At 43.4% G+C, this 18,488-nt stretch overlaps 1 protein-coding gene across 3 annotated transcripts in view; it reads left to right on the top strand.

Moving 5' to 3' along the window:
* HRAS (HRas proto-oncogene, GTPase) overlaps positions 1–18,488 on the top strand; it is a 59,437-nt gene that overhangs the window by 26,490 nt on the left and 14,459 nt on the right. For 2 of the 3 annotated variants that reach the window (XM_048485817.1, XM_048485816.1), the window contains 2 exons: positions 5,521–5,674; positions 13,722–13,900. In XM_048485817.1, the coding sequence (XP_048341774.1) occupies positions 5,564–5,674; positions 13,722–13,900 (290 nt within the window). In that variant the 5' untranslated portion in view covers positions 5,521–5,563. Of the gene's footprint in view, positions 1–1,006; positions 1,023–5,520; positions 5,675–13,721; positions 13,901–18,488 lie in introns of those variants that run through there. The other variant, XM_048485818.1, reaches the window with a different exon arrangement.

The following is an 18,488-nucleotide window of genomic DNA, read 5'->3' as shown; positions in this document are numbered from 1 at the left end:
GGGCAGGGGGAGGCCTCCTACACCTTGGGCGATGATAATGGCTGGTCCAGCTGAGGCCTTGGTGCGGACGTGAGTGGCGCAGGTCTGACGTGCTTGGCCCACAGTGAATAGTACATAACACAACTCCCTGGTTTGCTGTATTTGTCCTCTGCTATATACAAGGTTCATAAATGCTCTGCTGAGCTTTGATAAATTCTGAGTTTTGCAACAAAATGAAATGTGTAATGTAAGAAAACAGTGTAATTTTTTTTGAGTTTTCAGATTTGCTGCTTTCTGATTTGAGCTTTCTGATTTTGCAGGAAATTTTAAGATAATTGCTGTAGGAAGAAATGATATTAAGTACTTTGCAGGGTTGTTTTTCTGATTTACATCAGGGTTAGCTCTTCCATTAGCTGATACGTGCCCTTCAGTCTTGAAGCTTTTCTTCAGTGCTAAGATTAAGAGCGTGTGTGTTTGTGCTCATTGCTCACAGGCATTCCAATAAGCAAGATCTTGAGATCTGTTTCCACTCAAATGAAGTGTGCTAGCTTATGTTGTGCTGCAACTGTCCTGGTTGGGGATGGGGAGGACAGTTCAGGATGTAAACAAATGCAGTCAAGGAGTCTTAAAGCTGAACTTGAGATGGAACTACAGTGGCTCCAGTCCTGCAGCACAGACAAAAAAAACCCCCTGCTTATGAATGTGAAGATCTAAATCCAGCATATCGAATTCTGCTTAATGGCTTGCTTGGCTGCCGAGCTGATTATCCCTTAATTGTGTTGCAAATACCAGTAGATGTACTCCTCCTTGGTATCTACTTTTCAGATGCACACCATCTTTGCTTATATGTATTGGGGTCTTTGTTTTTGGTTTACTAAACATTTTCCCCTCTTTCAGCTGCTTAGATTTGATCTGTATTGTCCTTCCATCAGTGAGTAGGTGATCATGCAGCTAACTGGAACCCTCATCCTGTCAATGCTATCTAGATAGAGCTTGCTGTCGACTGACTCTACAACTATTGGACCATTGCATTAATTTCTCATGTGAGTAAAAGTAATGCCCAAAGTCTTGCAGTAGTGTTTGTAGAATGCTACCAAAGAAGTGAGTTCTGACTCATGTAAGCTCATACCCTGCCAGACATTTTGTTAGTCTTTAAGGTGCTCCTGGACACTTGCTCTTTTCTACAGGTGTAGAAAGGGATTTATACTACTAAGGGATTTATACTTTTAAATTCTGCACATGTGCTAAATAGTGTAATTTTATATACTGTTATAAATGAGGCATTTTATGTTGTTTGAGTAGTGCAACAAGTTTAGGTTAAATAGGGTTAGGGGTTAACAATAAATGTTAAATAGGAAAATGTTACTTTTTTTTGAATTTTCCCAAAAATTTCCATTTTGTTTTCTAAAAAGAAATTGCAGAAAAATCTGGTCCCCCCCCCCCCCCCCCCCGACATAGATGGCTAATTTTCTAGCAGTCTTACATTTTGAGGCTGTTTGGCATAGTCATGTCAATGCACAATAAATGTTTCTCATTTACACAGCCTGTTTGTGTTGACTACAGAATGAACCGTGTCTAATTTTTCTAGCACTCCAATTACATTATTTTGGGAGAAGTATTTGATTTTCCTGTACAGATATTACATTAATTGCTGCTGTTACTGGAATATGGTATGTGAGGGTCTCAGGCACCTGTCGTGTCCATGGTTAGTTGTGGACAGTAACTTTCTAATCTCAGAACCTCTTCCATCTCTTATGCCTTGCACCATTCTGTGAATGTTTTTAAATTTTTAAACTGAATCTTCTACACATGAACCTGTGGGAAGGGGCTGAGCCTATGGTAGCCATAAATGCTGGCAGACTACAAAATTCATCCAAAATGTGTGGATCCCTGGCACTGTATGAATCTGACATTTAACCAGCGTCTTGGGATTATTGTTCAGATTCTACAGTGTTTGTTCTGATAGTTAGTTCATGATCAGAAGGGCCAATTATGTCTAACACACAAGGTAACAGTTGTGCTTTCCTGAACAAGTAGATGTTGCTTGTTTGAAAACATAATCTGTCTGAGCCTCTCGCTGTTTCGTTAACATTCATATTTAATTTCTTCTAGTTCATTTCTTTTTTCCTTGATGCATCTTAGTTGTGTGTCTTGAACTGGTTGTGTGCCTTCCTGTTTGTAACATTCACCTCTGTTTTTGTGACAAGGTGGTGACTTAATTGGAGTAATTGGTGAGCTGTGGGGTTCACTAAGAATGAGCATTGCTTCTCTGCACCTTGATGTGATTGCTTCTAGTTCATTTCTTCCTTCATTTTTCCTTGCTGCACCTGTGTGTCTTGGGCTGGTTCCGCCTTCCTGTTAGTTACATTCACCTCTATTTTTGTGAAAAGGTGGTGATTTAATTGGAATAATTGGTGAGCGGTGGACTTTATTCAGAATGAGCACTGGCTCCGTGTACCTTGATTGCTTTTTGTCACCAAGGGAATGTTCAGCATTATAGGAAAGCTGTCGGTTTCAATGATCTGAAACAAATGGCTCTGACTTCTGCTGGGTATATGTGGGGCTTTCTAGTGAATAAGTGACTATGCATTATATAGGTGAAATGTCAAGTTAAAGATCTGAGTAAAGAGTCCTGAAAGCTCTATCTGGATCTGCCACTGACTGAGGCCATTTATGCTAACATTTGTTCATAATGGAGATAATTATAGGAATGTAGGCACATTGGCCAAATGTCTCTGATATGAACTGGATTGATTAATGTTATTGGATGGGTAATACTACTGAGTACAGCCAGTCCTGCTGTAATGTGGTTGTTGCATTCCTAAATGCTGCTGAAATACAGCAGTCTGATACCTTGACTTGGATGGTCCAGACTAGCATGAACTCATCTTATTTTGGAAGTTAAGCAGGGTTGAGCCTTGTTAGTATTTGAGTGGGTGATCACCAAGGCAGAGGCAGACCGTGGCAAACCATCTCCGAATGTCAATAATGTCAAAATAAGTACCTTTTATTGGGCCTGGAAACATACTGGAAACGAGCACTGATGACAGATCAATCATTTAATATCATCACAATGGCACACCCCAGAAAGGTCAAAGGCTGCTTCATCTTGTACCATTTATTGTTTATAGGAAGTATTCAGGGATAGCCCCATGCAGACTGTGTTATAGTAGTCCGGTCAGGACATTACAGAGTCATGTGTAACTGTGGTAAGCATTGCTTTTTGCAGAAAGATGCTTTAGATAAACACTGAGATTTGTTTTGCCAAGAACACTGGAGGTCTAAAAGTGTCTGTTAAGGCAGGGAATCACAAGGGTAAAACTCCCATTCCATATAGTTTACAGGCACCAGAGTGAACACATTAACAGCTGAGTGCTAGCGGGGGTTAAATCTGTGAAACATAAAGAAAGTCTGTCATATTTTAAGATATTGAGAACTCTGTGACCAAGTGAAATCTTAACAATCATCCAAACACTTTCTGTGCTGAACTTTGGAAACAACTTCATACTTCTATACAGAACTGCTTTCTCCTGGAGGTGGAGGGCATCTTGTATGGGTGTCTTCTCTACCATTAGCAAGGAGGCAGGAAAAAGATCTCGTGTCACTTCTTGTAGGAGCTTTGGAAGACCTCTTCTCCCCAGTATTTTTCCTGCCTCAGCAGGGAGTGCATGTCTTTCCATAGGTTCCTACAGGTTCCTACCCTATCTTGTGTTAACTCTTTCTCCAATCTGTGGATTTGTCTTTGTTCATTGTTCATTGTGTGGTTTTAACTCTCTTACCCTTCAGACTTCTCAAACTTTAGGATTACTGCTAGCATTTTACATAAATCCTTCCAAAGAACTAGGGATGGGAAATCTGCCAATGCCACAGGTGTTTCACACTAAACACATTTGGTCTCTTTGGAACTCAGAGCTGAACTCTCTCTGACTCCTCCTTAACTCTACCTACTCCCAGCCTATCCCTCAAATACTCAGGCTGTCTGAGGGATTAACACTTTAATGTTAGGCTGCTCAGCCTCTGCCTGCTCCTAAGGTCTGCCACAGTATCCTTCAAACTGTGTACCTAATATTTCAGGGGGAGAGCAATCACTGAATCTAGACATTGATCTACTGCTACTTACATTTGATCATCAGGAGAGAGTATTCCAAGGTGTTTCCATGTGATAATGAGACTGTTGTTAAAAATGAAGAAGAAGAGAAGAGTTTGGATTTATATCCCCCCTTTCTCTCCTGCAGGAGACTCAAAGGGGCTTACAGTCTCCTTTCCCTTCCCCCCTCTGAAAGGAAGTTAGGGTGCCGAGTGTGTCTCTTACTGGTTCTTTATTTGGCTGCTGGGGTCCAGAATGCAAAACAGCTCTCACAACAGTGAACAGCACTGTTGGACAGCTCTTCAAGCCACATGGAAGTATTGTCTTTTCTCTGCCACATAGTGGGCTTTCTAATGCAGTCTCGCCTGTGTTCAGTTGGATTTGGCCTAGCCTTCCTTTATTATTGCTCTTTCAAATAAACTGCATGTCATGGGGCCAAAGAGGCCCCCCAGCACATGGAAGCAGATGCCTGGGAACAGCCACACTGGGACTCCTGCTTCCGAAGGCCCACCAGGTATATGGGCTTCCATACCATTGCTAGTCATGTCTGCAGAAAACTTCTGAAGAGATGTTGGGAGACCATTTGGATCTATTTTTGGGGAGGGTTTAATCTGGGGTATTGCTGATGCCATTGTACTGAATTACTGCTGCGTTTTAAATATTTAAACTTTTAAACTTACATTTTAATTTAATGGGGTTTTGTTTATATACTGTATGTGGAATCCATGTTGTACACCGCCCAGAGCCCTTTGGGGATTGGGTGGTATAGAAATCCCATAAATAATATATATATATATATATTTTTTTCTCCTGACCATTTAACTCCATCCGCCAACATAGCAGGGTTTACGAGGTGTTCCTAACTTGAGCCCTGCGGGGATAGGGCGGGATACAAATCCAATTAAAAATAATAATAATAAATAACCACGCCTTGTAATGTTTGAAAGTGATCTTGAAATCCTTGGCATGCACATCATATTCTCTGCTACTGAGTTGTTGCTTGCCTGTTATAATTGAGGCAGAGAATGTTGTCAACTATACCATGCTGACAATATGTTTAAAATAAACTACTAAGTATTGATTAACAGGGCTTGAATAATCTTAATATCCATTCCCTGCTTTCTGTATGTTTCACTTTGCCTGACCTGTATATTTGTACAAGAGCCTTAATTTGTATTGGAACTTCTAGGTTTTTCCTGGGATAGAGAGAAAGAGGTATATGGGCTTTTCTGGTATATGTTATGTAAACAATGTGTAACTGACCAGGTCTGGTGTTGGCAGAAGAACCTGAATATCAGTGATCTTCTCCTTCTACCTGAGTGGCTTTACTAGAGTTACTCCTGCTTTGCCTGAAATGCCCTTGCCTGACTATTCTTGATGCTGTTTGATGGGAAGGAACAGCAGCAGTAAATGTTTATCAAAGTTGATGTTTATGTATTCCTTTCTTCCTTCAGGTCACTGTGTTGAAAGGGGTCCTTGAGCTGGGTTGGCCAGAAGATGACGGAGTACAAACTGGTGGTGGTTGGAGCTGGTGGCGTTGGAAAAAGTGCTTTGACTATTCAGCTAATCCAGAACCATTTTGTTGATGAATATGATCCTACAATAGAGGTGAGCAACCCATGTCCTTTGAGAAAGGGACCCTTGAAACATTTTTTTCTCCTCTGTCTCCTGCTTATTTTTCGTCCTGAATTGCCTCTGCATCTACCATGAACTCCTAGGAATGTAGAAATAATTTTGGATTCTCCAAAGAATAGCAAGCACAGCATGAGTTGTGCTATACACAGGTCACAAAGTACAACAGAAATCAGTTCTGTGTTGAAGACTAACTACAGTGCTAAGCAGGTTTATACCCTGCTGAGCCCCCTGAGTTTAATGGACTTGGATGGGTGTAACTTTGCTGAGGATTGCACTAACAATTTCTCATGCATTTACAAACTCTGTCCCGATGAGGCTAGCAGAAATGTAATAACTGTCATGATTTCTTGTAACAGAAAAGATGAAGCTGGGGAACGTGGAACCCTGAGCTCAGTTCATCACCGTGCTTGGTGTAGACAGCCTGATATCCCGTCCAATCAGGATAGCAATGTGGTAGACTCTTTCTGGTACTGTTTTGTTTCAGAATATTGATGGGAGATTGTGCTTGAATGCTCCTCCATGTATAGAATAGATACAGAAAATTAGAATATTAAGAAGAGCTGGTTTTTAATCTTTTTCTTTAATACACTACATACAGTAGCTTTCATTTGGGGAAAATGCTTCAGAATATTGCCCCTCCATCTGAAAGTGAGACAGGCCAAGTGGATTCTGTCTTGAGATTTTCGTAAATATGTAGCTCAGTTCTTCATCAACCTCTTACTTTTCACACATGGTCAACATTTGGTGTCCATAGTAGAGGCTGTGGTGAATACTTTTAAACGGAACAGTTTAGAATTGTATATAATGGTAAGAGCTGTCTAATCAGTTGGCTTCCACGATCAAGACCCATGCTAGAGAAATATGGCTGCTGTTTTTATACGGGGCATACTTTGTTCCCTCTCACAAAGGGAAGCTTGGAAACTTGGAGCTTGTTTCTACAAAGGACTCAAATAAAAATAGGTGGCCTTTGTGCAGTGGTGAGATTCAAATAATTTAACAACCGGTTCCGGTGGTGGCATTCAAATAATTTAACAACTGGTGGTTTAACAAGCACTATTTTAACAACCGGTTCTGCCGAAGTGGTGCGAACCTGCTGAATCCCACCACTACCTTTGTGTCATTTGGATACGAAGTCTTGTATCCAATTCCTGTATATACATCTAAATAAATACCACTGATGGATCTTATGTGAAGTATGTGGATGTAGAATTGCAGCCTGAGACTGTGTGCATATCCTTAAGTGAAATGCATGTTTATGCTGAGAGCTAAAAAACCCACTTGATGTGAACAATTACTTCAGACGTATGTGATGGTGGAGGGAAGAATGACATAAGTGCAGCATGTTGCTAGTGATTTAATATGCCTTTCCCACTCTGCTGTGTTACCATGCCGAATGGTTTCTTACTTCAGGAAGAAAAAAATCTATAATTTCCTTTTGTAGTTGCAGAGTTAGTTTGCCTGTAGCATGAAAAAAACTTGTACTGTAGAAGGAAGAAAGGATTGGTGCAGCGATATGTTGTGCAGATGTTTTGGCATAATATGCTGGGGGTGGGGTGGGGGGGGAGAAGGTATTAAGAAAATTAACATGCCATCTAGGGGCCTCAGGTTTCTGGGCATTTCAGGTTTGCTTGGAGATACAGCTAAAGATGAAGGCAGGTTCATACCTTTCAAACTACGTATACTTGGCATCCCCTTTCTGTTTTTTAAACAATCTTTCATGTTTTAACTTCATAATATTTTTACTCTGTAATCTTCTACGGTCTAGCTCACAACACCACCAAGTGAGATGGTAAAATTCTTCCTGGTCTGTATCATTTCAGACTTTAAGGGGGTGCTTGTGTGGCTGAATTCTTCTGGGGGTGATGTTGAGCTCCTCAGATATTTAATTTTATTTTTATGCATTCTTTAACGAGGAGAAGTATTTAGTCCTACAAGCCCCTATTCCCTTACTCTGAAGTGATGAAGTGAAGTTCTTTATTACCATCTCTGCTGTTGTTGAGAGTGAGTTTTTGCTGCTTGGACGGTGACAGTTCAGGTGAGTAGTGATCAGGGCCTCCCAGGGGGGTGATGTGGGAATCCTTGGGCCCACGCAACAAGGCGAAGCTACCTGCTGAGGCTTCGTTCTCGGCGAGGGGACGAGGGCCGGCATGGTCCTCTTGGGAAAGGGTCCTCCCAGACCACTTTGAGGCATCAGCTTATGCCCTTGTGCTTTGAGGCATTATGCCCAGCTTATGCCCTTGTGCTTTGAGGCATCAGCTTATGCCCTTGTGCTTTGGGGGTGTACGGCTGGGGGTGGCGATCCCCCAGACCCAGCCACGCATTGGCCCTGCATGATCCTCTCAAAGGGGGGGACCTCCTGGGGTATGTTGAAGCGACTGCCTACATGGCCAGCCTGTTCTGCTGGGGGGGGGGGATCGGTCCTCCTAGGCCCCAGCCAGGCTTTGGCCCTGTGCTTTCCTTGGGGGTCAGGGGCCTTTGGCCCGCCGGCGTATTTTCGTTGCACAGCAGGGTAGAGGCCTGCTGCACCAAGCTGGGGGGGGGGGGGGCGGCAGCCATTTGCAGCTGTGCAGGGGTTTGGGCTCACCGGGGGCATGTGGTCTCCGGTTTGCTGGCCAGCCGGGTGCAGTCAGTTTTAGCCCCAGCCACGCTTTGGCCCTGTGTGTTCCTCGCAGGGCGAGAGGCCTTTGGCCTGCTGGGGTATTTTCATGGTGCAGCAGGATGTAGACCTGCTGCACCGGACGGGGGGCGGGGAGGGGGGGAGGCAGCCAGAGCTCGGCTCATTAGGAGCATTTGGCCTCGGTATTGCTGGCTTGTCTGGCCGGCCAGGCGCAACCAGTTCCCTTGGCCAGAGGGCTCAGGTCTGTTGTGGGGGTGGGGTTGCGCGGTGGGGGCACCCAAGCGACTGGCGGGAGCCGGGTGGCCTAAGTCATCCCCTCATTACCAGATTGGGTTCAGTAGAAAGGGGGGAGGAAGGTAGGGACAGACAAGCTGGTGAAGCCCTGCATTGGGGCTGCTCGCTTGCAGGACCTTCCAGTTTGGAGTTTTTCCCCAAGGAGCAGCATTATGATCGCCCAATTTCTCAGGCCAAATTAAATAAATTATCAGTGATCTTGGTATTTTCCGATGTAGATCATTTATTTTATTTTACGTTACATCCCTCCCTCCCCCATCAGGGAGTGCTTAGACCGTTTTAGAAGACCTGGGTTTGAATTGGGATTTTGAATTGTGTCAGGTATCTGCTGGTGGGGAAAGTACGGTAGCTACTTGGGGCTCTGCAACACAACAACTGATGTAGCAGCTTATTTAGCAGGATTAGCCTGTGGCTGCACACAAAAAGAGACTCCTAAACTGCTCACCCATACTTTAGGAAGCATAGGTTGTGCTTTCGTGAACAAGGGTTCCAAAGCTCAGGTGGGATATAAATCCAAACTCTTTGTTTTCTTCCAATCACTTGCACACTGAAGGAACCCATCAAGGCTGCTAGTTTTCAACAAAGTTTTCTTCCTGGTTCCCCAGTTCTTGCTTGTAACAAGGGACCAGGCAAGTGGCTAGCTATACATGATTTGATGTTGTGAGGTGACAACCACAGCCTTGGAGTTCCCAGACCCAGGCAAATTCCCCTAGATCAGGGGTAGGGAACCTGCGGCTCTCCAGATGTTCAGGAACTACAATTCCCATCAGCCTCTGTCAGCATGGCCAATTGGCCATGCTGGTAGGGGCTGATGGGAATTGTAGTTCCTGAACATCTGGAGAGCCGCAGGTTCCCTACCCCTGCCCTAGATCAGTGGTTCTCCACCTTCCTAATGCTGCGACCCTTTAATACAGTTCCTCATGTTGTGGTGACCCCCAATCACAAAATTACTTGTGTCTCGGTTCCTAAAACCATCGGAAATATGTGTTTTCTGGTGGTATTAGGTGACCCCTGTCGAAGGGTCGTATGACCACCAAAGAGTTTGTGACCCACAGGTTGAGAACCGCTGCCCTAGACTATTGTTCAAGGTGCGGAGAATACTAACTTCAGTCCTGACAGTGCAAGGATGTGAAGTGGTTCTTGGGTGAGTCTGAAAGGAAGATACATCCATCTGACTGTGGTTTTCGCTTCAGTGAATGTGCAATCATTTTTGGGTTTTTAAAGTCTGTCTGTCTGTCTGTCTGTCATCTCTTTGCCTATCAATATCCATATCCTCCCTCCCTCCCTCCCTCCCTCTCTCTCTCTCTCTCTCTCTCTCACACACACACACACACACACACACACACACACACACACACACACACACACACACACACACAGATACATTCATATAAAGGATTTATTATGTGTGTGTATTTATATAAGTGTGTGTGTGTGTGTGTGTATGTAAATAGTAATTTCAGTTTTTTCTGCAAACCTGGAACATTTTTCAGGTTGTAGCGCCTGTCTTGACTGTTCACAGCTCCAGTCAATGGATTTAAATATTCTTAGTTTTGACTATTAGAATATACAATCTAAATATGGGGGGTTCCCTCATGCCTGTCTACACACTAGTGTCATGATTGTTGTGACACCCTAAAATATCTGGGAAGGTTCTTTATATGTTATTGTTATATGTTATTGGCAAGCTCATAGAAAATCCCATTGATTCTGTTGTATATGTCTCTGAATGTAGATATCTCTTCAGCCTTTGATCCATGCTCCATAGTATTATTTGTGCAGTGTTCAAAATTGTGGCAAGCACTGATGTTTTGGCACCGGGTCCAATGAACATGTCTGTCTTGGAATCTGTGGCCTATTTTCTAAGTTAAATGGACCTTAGTTGACTCAGTCATCCTGTTTGTGCACCCTAGGAAGCTGAAAAGAAGCAGGTTGCATCTGAGTTCACAGGCTGGATGCAGTCCTGGAGTGACCAAACAGATCATTTGTCAAGCTGGGGAGAAGTCATGAGGCAGGCTGCTTGATGCATTATTGATGAGGCCTATAAATGTGCTTCTGTCATGAGAGTGAAATGCCAGTCATCTTGAAACCAGCTGGCATTTTGCCAAGCAATCACTCAGTGTTTTTGGGCTCTTCAGTTGCTGTTGTGTTTCTCCCCTTTGAGAGTTAATTATGAGGATGCTTGCAGTGGTGTGTATCTGGGCTCATGCTACCTTTTAGTCCTGGCAGTTTTTGGATTTATGGATGTATATATGGGGCCATTGTGAAGTTGGGGGGAGCAGAAGCGTGGTTGGGCAGGAGTGGGCCTGGGGCACACTCCGTGTTTTCTGCCCCCTGCAGCCCCTCCCGTTACCCACCTCCCCCCTTACCTTTTCTAGCCGGCAGAAAAAGGGGCCAGGCTGGTGGGGTGGGGCCAGGCAAGGTGGAGTGGGATGAGGGGGGAAGGAGGAAGGGTCAGTGGGTGATTTGTGTGCGCACCTGGTGCAACGCATCCCCCTGTAGCTTCGCCACTGGGTGGGAGTGGCTACATTTTGGCATTGTATTTGGAGTCTACAGGCAGCAAGCATGGATATGTTTGGCGGTTTCTGTCTCTGTCTATGGAGATTTCCCTCTGTTTCCGTCAGAACAATTTGAGCTGGGTGTTTTAGCAAACTATTGAGTGTCTAGTTTTCAAAGGGTCATAAAACTGTTCTTTATTCTGACTATTCTTGAAGGCTACAGTGTTGTCCCATTGCCCCATTTTCCTCAAGAAACATAAACATCCAGTCTGTTGCTTGACTATAGAGAAGAAATGAGTCAGGAAGAGATGATGTGGAATGGTGTTGCTTATCCTCATGGCTGCTGTGTCTGCTACTAGTCCCTTCTCTCCCTTCACTAGCAAGCTTGATTTTCATAGCTGGTTCCACAGGGAGAGGGTTCCACAGGGAGTGTAAAGGGCTCCCCTCAAGTTACGTGGGCTTCTTTGCAATTTGGCTAGGGGAGCAACTGTACCTGGAAATTGGACAGCTAATGCAATTGAAGCAGATGGCATACTCTGGTAGTTGCATTTGCCTCACTTGCATTACCTTCCCAGAATCTAGAAGGAAAAGTTCTACGCTTCCATGAAGGATAGCTCAAGTGACCCTCTGGGTAATTAGCAATGTCCTTATTTATTGTAGGATCAACCTGCTTAGCAAATAAGCAAAGGAAGTGAATATTTTGTACTGTGGTATTAATGTGCTTATGTAGTGTGTGACTATTTTAGATGTACATCTGGCCATACATCAAAGGATCTGGAGGGCTACTTCATCATATGGAAGATGAAGTCTCTTTCTTTCTGAGGTTTTAGAAATTCTGCTCGGTTGAACCTTATCAATATCTTGGGCTCCAAGTGTAAGGGCTCCCAAAGCAAATTGTTGTATTGGATTACTTGTTTACACATTTGTGGTAATGAAAAATGTACATGTGTGTTCATTTAAAACATTTACGTCCTGCCTTATCTCCTTGGAGTCCCGGTGACAAAACAATTTAGCAACCAAGTTGCAAGGACATAAAGCAGAAGTCTAATTAATATATGTATAATTAAGTTAAGTATGACTATGCAAGCCTCCTTCCACCCACCCCTTAGTGTTCTGTGTGCGTCCCACCACTGATCTTTCATATGTGTGTACTCAGAAAGGAAAAAGTCAAGCAGTTGCGAAGCTCCAAGGGGATGGGGGGGTTGCGCCGTGCACACGCCTGGGAGGGTGCGGAAATCGCCCCCAGGCCCCTCCCCTTTCCCCCTCCCCCCACGCAACCCTTGCGGCGCCCCCCCTTCCCACATTTACCTTAGTTCCTTTCCTTTTTGAGAACTTTTTCAGACTGCAAAAGGCCTGTTCGCAGTAAAAACGACCAGAGGAACTACAGTTCCCAGGAGATTTTGGGGCTCACATGGTCTTCTGGGAAGTATAGTTCCCATCAGGCCGTTTTTACTGAGAACAGGCCTTTGCAGCCTGAAAAAAGTTCTCAAAAAGGAAAGGAACTAGGGTAAATGTGGGAAGGGGAAAGGGGTGGCGCTGCGGGGGGTGGGGGGCGCCGTGGGGGGGGGGAATATAAAATGCGCACTGGGCGCAGTTTGGCCCAGCTACGCCTCTGAAGTCAAGGACGCTTGTGCTGCTTGTTGTTCTCCTGTTGCAGAAGGCATGCATCTTTGAGCACCATTGTAGAACAATGTACGTGAAGATATAATGCAAGGGGCAAGAAGACAAGAAGACTTGGTGGTTATGGATGGTGTCTCTGTGTGATGAAGTTATAAGTATCCACTCTCTGGCACTGTGATGCTTTTGAAAATTGTATTTTGTGGGAATGCCTGAATATTTCAATATATTGCATTTAAACATCTTTCTTGAAGTAGTTTGTGATGAGGATGAGGGAGCAATTCAGTGAGAGACAGGAAGGCGTTTTAAGGAAAGTGCTCTACATCTGAGATGTGTTGGGTCTAAAAGAGTCCTTTTGGATTTGGGAATGGGAGGAAGCATTCCCACTTAGAATATTTATAGTCAAGCAAAGTAAAATACTGGAATGGACCTACTGGGTGTTTTCTTGGGTGTGACTTGGTCTTGATGTGAGGTTTTATGGATAGGCAAACAGGAGGTGATTATTCTGCAGATGAACTCCAGCCAGTGGTTGCCCACATAGTATTTACTCTTTGGCTCATATGGGATGTGTCCACAGGAGATGACTGAACCACTGCTGGGCCTCTCAGCTCCCTTGAGTAAAACTGCCTTCAGAAGGACCGGTAGACACTAAATAAAGTTAAGAAAACATACTGTCCTAAGGCTGGGTGGCTTTGGTGTCAGAGGCACACCTTGTCTGCTTGAAGACAACACTGTAAATGTCTAGAACAGGGCTTCAGTCATATTAGTGGCTGTTCAGGCACCAAAGGTGTTACCTGTTTTATTCTTCCTTCCTTTGTATATTTTAAGCCCTCTAACTGATTCAGAAACCGTAGGCTGAGATAGCAGCAAGCCTTCTGACCTATCACACCTGCTGTGGTAACAAGAACACAGAGACTTTGAATAGATGAGCTAGGCCAAAGCCTGTTTGTTTGTTCCTCTTCTAACACATCTCAATTCTTCCTTGGCCCTGAAGGATTCTTACAGAAAACAAGTAGTCATTGATGGAGAGACCTGTTTGTTGGACATCTTGGACACAGCAGGCCAAGAGGAGTACAGTGCCATGCGAGACCAGTACATGCGAACAGGAGAAGGCTTTCTTTGTGTCTTTGCCATTAACAACACAAAGTCCTTTGAAGACATTCATCAGTACAGGTTAGTAAAAGCCTGTCCGTGGGGGACATCATGTAACCTTCCTTTCTCGAGTAAGATCTGGAAGAAGGGGTTGTGTTAATGTACACTTTAAGATTCATGTATATTGCAGTTTGTTTGTTTTTTCCTGAGTGCTTCAAAGAGTCTTTCCCTTAAAACTACATTAAACCACTGCTAGTATCAGTGACTCTCATTACATTTCTCCCAAGGGAACTGCTGGTGGATTTGGGGTGAAGCAGTACCCCTAATATTTATTGTGACTAAAAGGAGAAGCAAGATCTTATATTTCAACCTTCTTATAGTTAATGGAGCTATATTGTTAGTGAAATAGATCTTGTGGTACCTGCTGTGTTCAGGGCAAGATGGTGGTAGTAATGAGCTGTTTCGAGGAGGAGTGGATAGGCCAATTGAGGCTTTGCTACAATTTCTGCTGTGGGAGCTCTTAAGGGTGCAGAGGTGTAGCTGGGCCAGAGTGGGGGGGGGGGCAGGGGTGAGCTGAGCAACTGACTGACGAAGGGGGAGGGGGAAATTTCCTCCCCCCACGTGACCCACAATCCCCCCACATGACCCACAGCCCAGTGCGTGACGCACACCCCGTCCCCTGGTAGCCCCACCACTGTAAGGGTGTGATGTTGCACAGGCCATCTTGAGAATAAAGCCTGAGGGCCTGTTTCCGTGTAAAATGCCCAGATTTATCCACAGTCAAGTGTTTTGGTCTGATGCAGTTCCTATCAAGTGCACAGCATTATGGTTGAATTCCCTCTAAGTCACAAATAAAAACCGGATATAAAACAGTACATGTGCTGGAACAGACACATTTATCTTATGTACATACAATACACAGATTTCAAGCATACATTCAGTGTGCCCTGTTGTGGTAGCCACCAGCCAACTCTTTCATGTTAAGTCTGATTCTCGTTTTTTGTGTGTCCCTTTTTAGGGTATGAGGGCGAAATTTAAGATCTGGGATTTTTGTTAGTATGGAGTGAGAAATATAAAATTCTTCTTTGATTGCTGTCAGAAGCTTTTTCTCCACCAAAGTTCAGAACGACCCCATATGGTCTTGGTAAAGAATCACAAATACAGTGTCTTGCTGTTGAATAAATGGGTATTGAACAAGCGTCCACTTAACTTGAAACTTTTGGACAAATCGATGAAAAGAATGTGAACTGCAGATGTTCAGTAGTCATGACAGATTTCAGATCTTTACTGGGCAGCCACAAGTTTTGTGTAATGGAGAGGGGCAGTGTTACTTCACTGCATTCCTGGTTCCATTCATTGTGATTGTTTTGCAAGGAGACTTATGTGCACAGCCGCCTGATCGTATGATTCCCTCCCATGCTTCTTCAGAGGTAAAAATCATGCAAATTAGGGGCCTTATAGATTGTCTCCCTCAAATGTTGCTTTTAATGCATGCAGGGAAGCGTTCTAGATCAAATTAAGTCTCAACTCTCCTTAGAGACTAGCACAGGGGTAGGGAACCTGCGGCTCAAGAGCCGCATGCGGCTCTTCTGCCCTTGCACTGCGGCTCCACGAGCCGAGCCGCTGGCCCCATCCTTGCCCGGGTGCTTTCTCTCTCGCCTGCCCCGTTGAAGCGGGGCGGGCGCTTTCCCAGCGGCCGGCAAGGCCGAGCTGCTGGCCCCATCCTTGCCCGCCCTGCAGACAGCAGGGCCGACGCATCCATGCGCTTCTCAGAATGAGCGGAGTAAAAGGTTAAAAAAACCAATATATACAGTGTTATCTTTATTTTAAATGTCAAAAATTATTTGCGGCTCCAAGTGTTTTCTTTTCCCATGGAAAACGGGTCCAAATGGCTCTTTGAGTGTTAAAGGTTCCCTACCCCTGGACTAGCATGATTGAACTGACACTACCATACTTTGGTCACATTATAAGAAGACAAGACTTCCTGGGAAAATCAATAATGCTTGGGAAAGTCAAAGGCTGTAGGAAAAAAGGAAGACCCATCATGAGGTGGATGGACTTTATACAGGAAGCCACAGCGAGACCTGAGCAAGGCTGTTAATGATAAGAGGTTTTTGAGATCATTCATTCACAGAGTTGTCGTAAGTTGGAAGCAGCTTGATGGCACTTAACACATATACAGGGGAGGAGTCCCACACACAAAGACATCTGCTTGGTAAACAAGGTCAGAGTACATGGAAGGTTAAATGTATACAACAATGTGAATTTATTGAAATCTGCTTGGTCTGAGATTTTACTCTGACCCAATTGGGCTGAATCAACTAGAAATGGCAGTTGTGGGGGCAGTGGAGGGAATTAGAAGCCAAAGGGGGGGGGGAAGGGGGGGAACCAAGACCCAACCTAAAAAAATAACTAGGAACCCAAAGAGGTTGAGAAGTCTGATAGATGTCTGTTATATATTAAGTATACATTTTATTGTGCTGTGTTTGACTCTTATCAGTAGAAAGCCATACATAAAAATCTCAATAGAAAATATACATCAATATTTAAAAACACCTGTGAAGTATCACAAAATATACCACAAATAACCACAAGGCCTCAATTGCTAAGGCCGTATACAAAATATTCCCAAACATCCTCAAAAAAGATCTAACATGCTGGACTGTAAATAAGATTTTAGGTATGGATATTAGTTCTATGTGTGTGTGGGTTGTTTATTGACCTCTGAAGAAGATCAAATGGGGTCAAAATGTGTCAGGTCTTTTAGGGGTGTATTTATGGTATATTTTGTGGATACTTTACATGTGCTTCTAAATATTGATGTATATTTTCTATTGAGATTGCTGTGTAGAGTTCTACCTGATAATAGGTGTGCTGTGAAAAAAAAATCCTTCAAAGCTTTTGGTGATGAATTATTTTATTTTATGATATTTACACATTAAAAAAAAACCCAGATCTTCAAAAAGCTGTAATGTTTTTTGTACATATTTGGATTTTCAAAGAGCTGGAGGGAGGATGAGAAGCAGCCAAGTGCTATTCTAAGCATTCTCTGCATCTTTTAATTTCATGAACAGAATTAATTGCACTCCATGCTCTTCTTGAAAAGTCATTCTGAGAGCTGCAGCACCTTTCCCAATGTTACAATCTCACTTCACTAGTACATGTTTAGTATTAAAACAGACTTAGTTAATGCGGGGGAATCTGGCATCCCACAAGGAAAAAAAAGACATTTAATTGAGCACAATATTTGTTTCTACAGATCTTGGTGAGTGTTGGCGGCACACTGAGGGAAGAAGGCAAAAGGCTCATACAAACACATAGTTATGGACTAAATTTTTAAATGGTGTTATTTTAACTCGTCAGAAATTGTAAAGTTGTAAAGGCTGTTATTATCTTGCTAAGCTAATCTTAAACAATCTATATGCCATTAAAGGTATTCGAAATCGAATTTAATAGCCTTGCCCAATCCCTGACAGGTTCCAAGAATTAGCATCAATTTTTCTAAATTATATGTATTTCTACTCCAAATTTTGCCTCCAGGGGACCCAAAGAAGTTTCTGACTTGGTTCACTTTTCCTTCAGTTCATCCTCCGACAAAAGCTTTTACACCCCCCCCCCCCCAAATGGTGTGGCTGACTAAGGTGTTCTTGGACGCAAATCTAGCTGTTCTACTGCAGATCAACATGGTTATATATTGAAGTAATAATTCTGTTTGAGAGAGTGTAATTGGCCCAAGGTCATCCAGCAAGTTTCCATTGGAGAGTGTAGACTCAAGTCATACAGATCCTAGTTTGGCACTAGCCACTAAACCAAGCTGCTGTACGTTACAGAGCAGCCTAAAGAAAAAAAATCCAGTTTGGATTAAGGTTGCTTTTGTATAGTTGAATTGGTTTAAACTGATGAAAGATGGCTTACGAACAACAAAATGTTTAGATTGCTAACAATACCAAGCTTCAAACTGGGTGTAAAAATCTATGCCAACATTCACCTCCCAAAACAAACAAACAAACAAAAAATTCTGTTATGGTGTGGTGCTTCAGCACCACAACCACATTTTGATGTTTTTGCCGAGCCGAGTAGCTTGTCACCTACTCTTTCCATACACTTGATCTCAGAGGACTTAAGGATTACTCAAACACGCCTTTATTTCAAGTTTCCTTTCTAATCCAAAGACACACTGTGAATATTTTGCGATGCAATGTTGAATTTCACCACATACACTGAAACGGTGATTCCGCACAACGGATTGATACGCTGCAATCGTTGTCAATGAATTTGTTTTCCACATATAAAAAAGGAGGATAGGTTCATTTACAATGATTGCAACTCGTTATAAATATGTTGTGCAGAATCCCCTCATGGCAGCCCGGGGAGCCCGCTATTTGACTACACTCTATTCCGAGTTTTACAACTGGAGTTTTTAATTCGTATTTTAAACAGGGGGTTTTCGTCTTCAGGGAAACTTGTTTTCTTCCTTTCTATCTACTAGCAAGCAAATATAAAAAATAAACCAATAAAAATTAGGTCAGGATCCCTGCAGCGCTCCAAACTATGAAACAGAGCCTCAATTGAAAAAGCGCCTGAAACCTATCAACTGTCCCTGTTCCGACTCCTACTACTCCCGGCATGCCCTGGGAAAAGCGCGTTGCATCCTGGGAACTGTAGTCCT

The sequence above is a fragment of the Sphaerodactylus townsendi genome, linkage group LG02 (genome assembly GCF_021028975.2).
Source record: "Sphaerodactylus townsendi isolate TG3544 linkage group LG02, MPM_Stown_v2.3, whole genome shotgun sequence".
Lineage (NCBI taxonomy): Eukaryota > Metazoa > Chordata > Lepidosauria > Squamata > Sphaerodactylidae > Sphaerodactylus > Sphaerodactylus townsendi.
The sequence above is the reverse complement of the archived record's forward strand: the minus strand, read 5'-3'. Positions and strand labels throughout refer to the sequence as shown.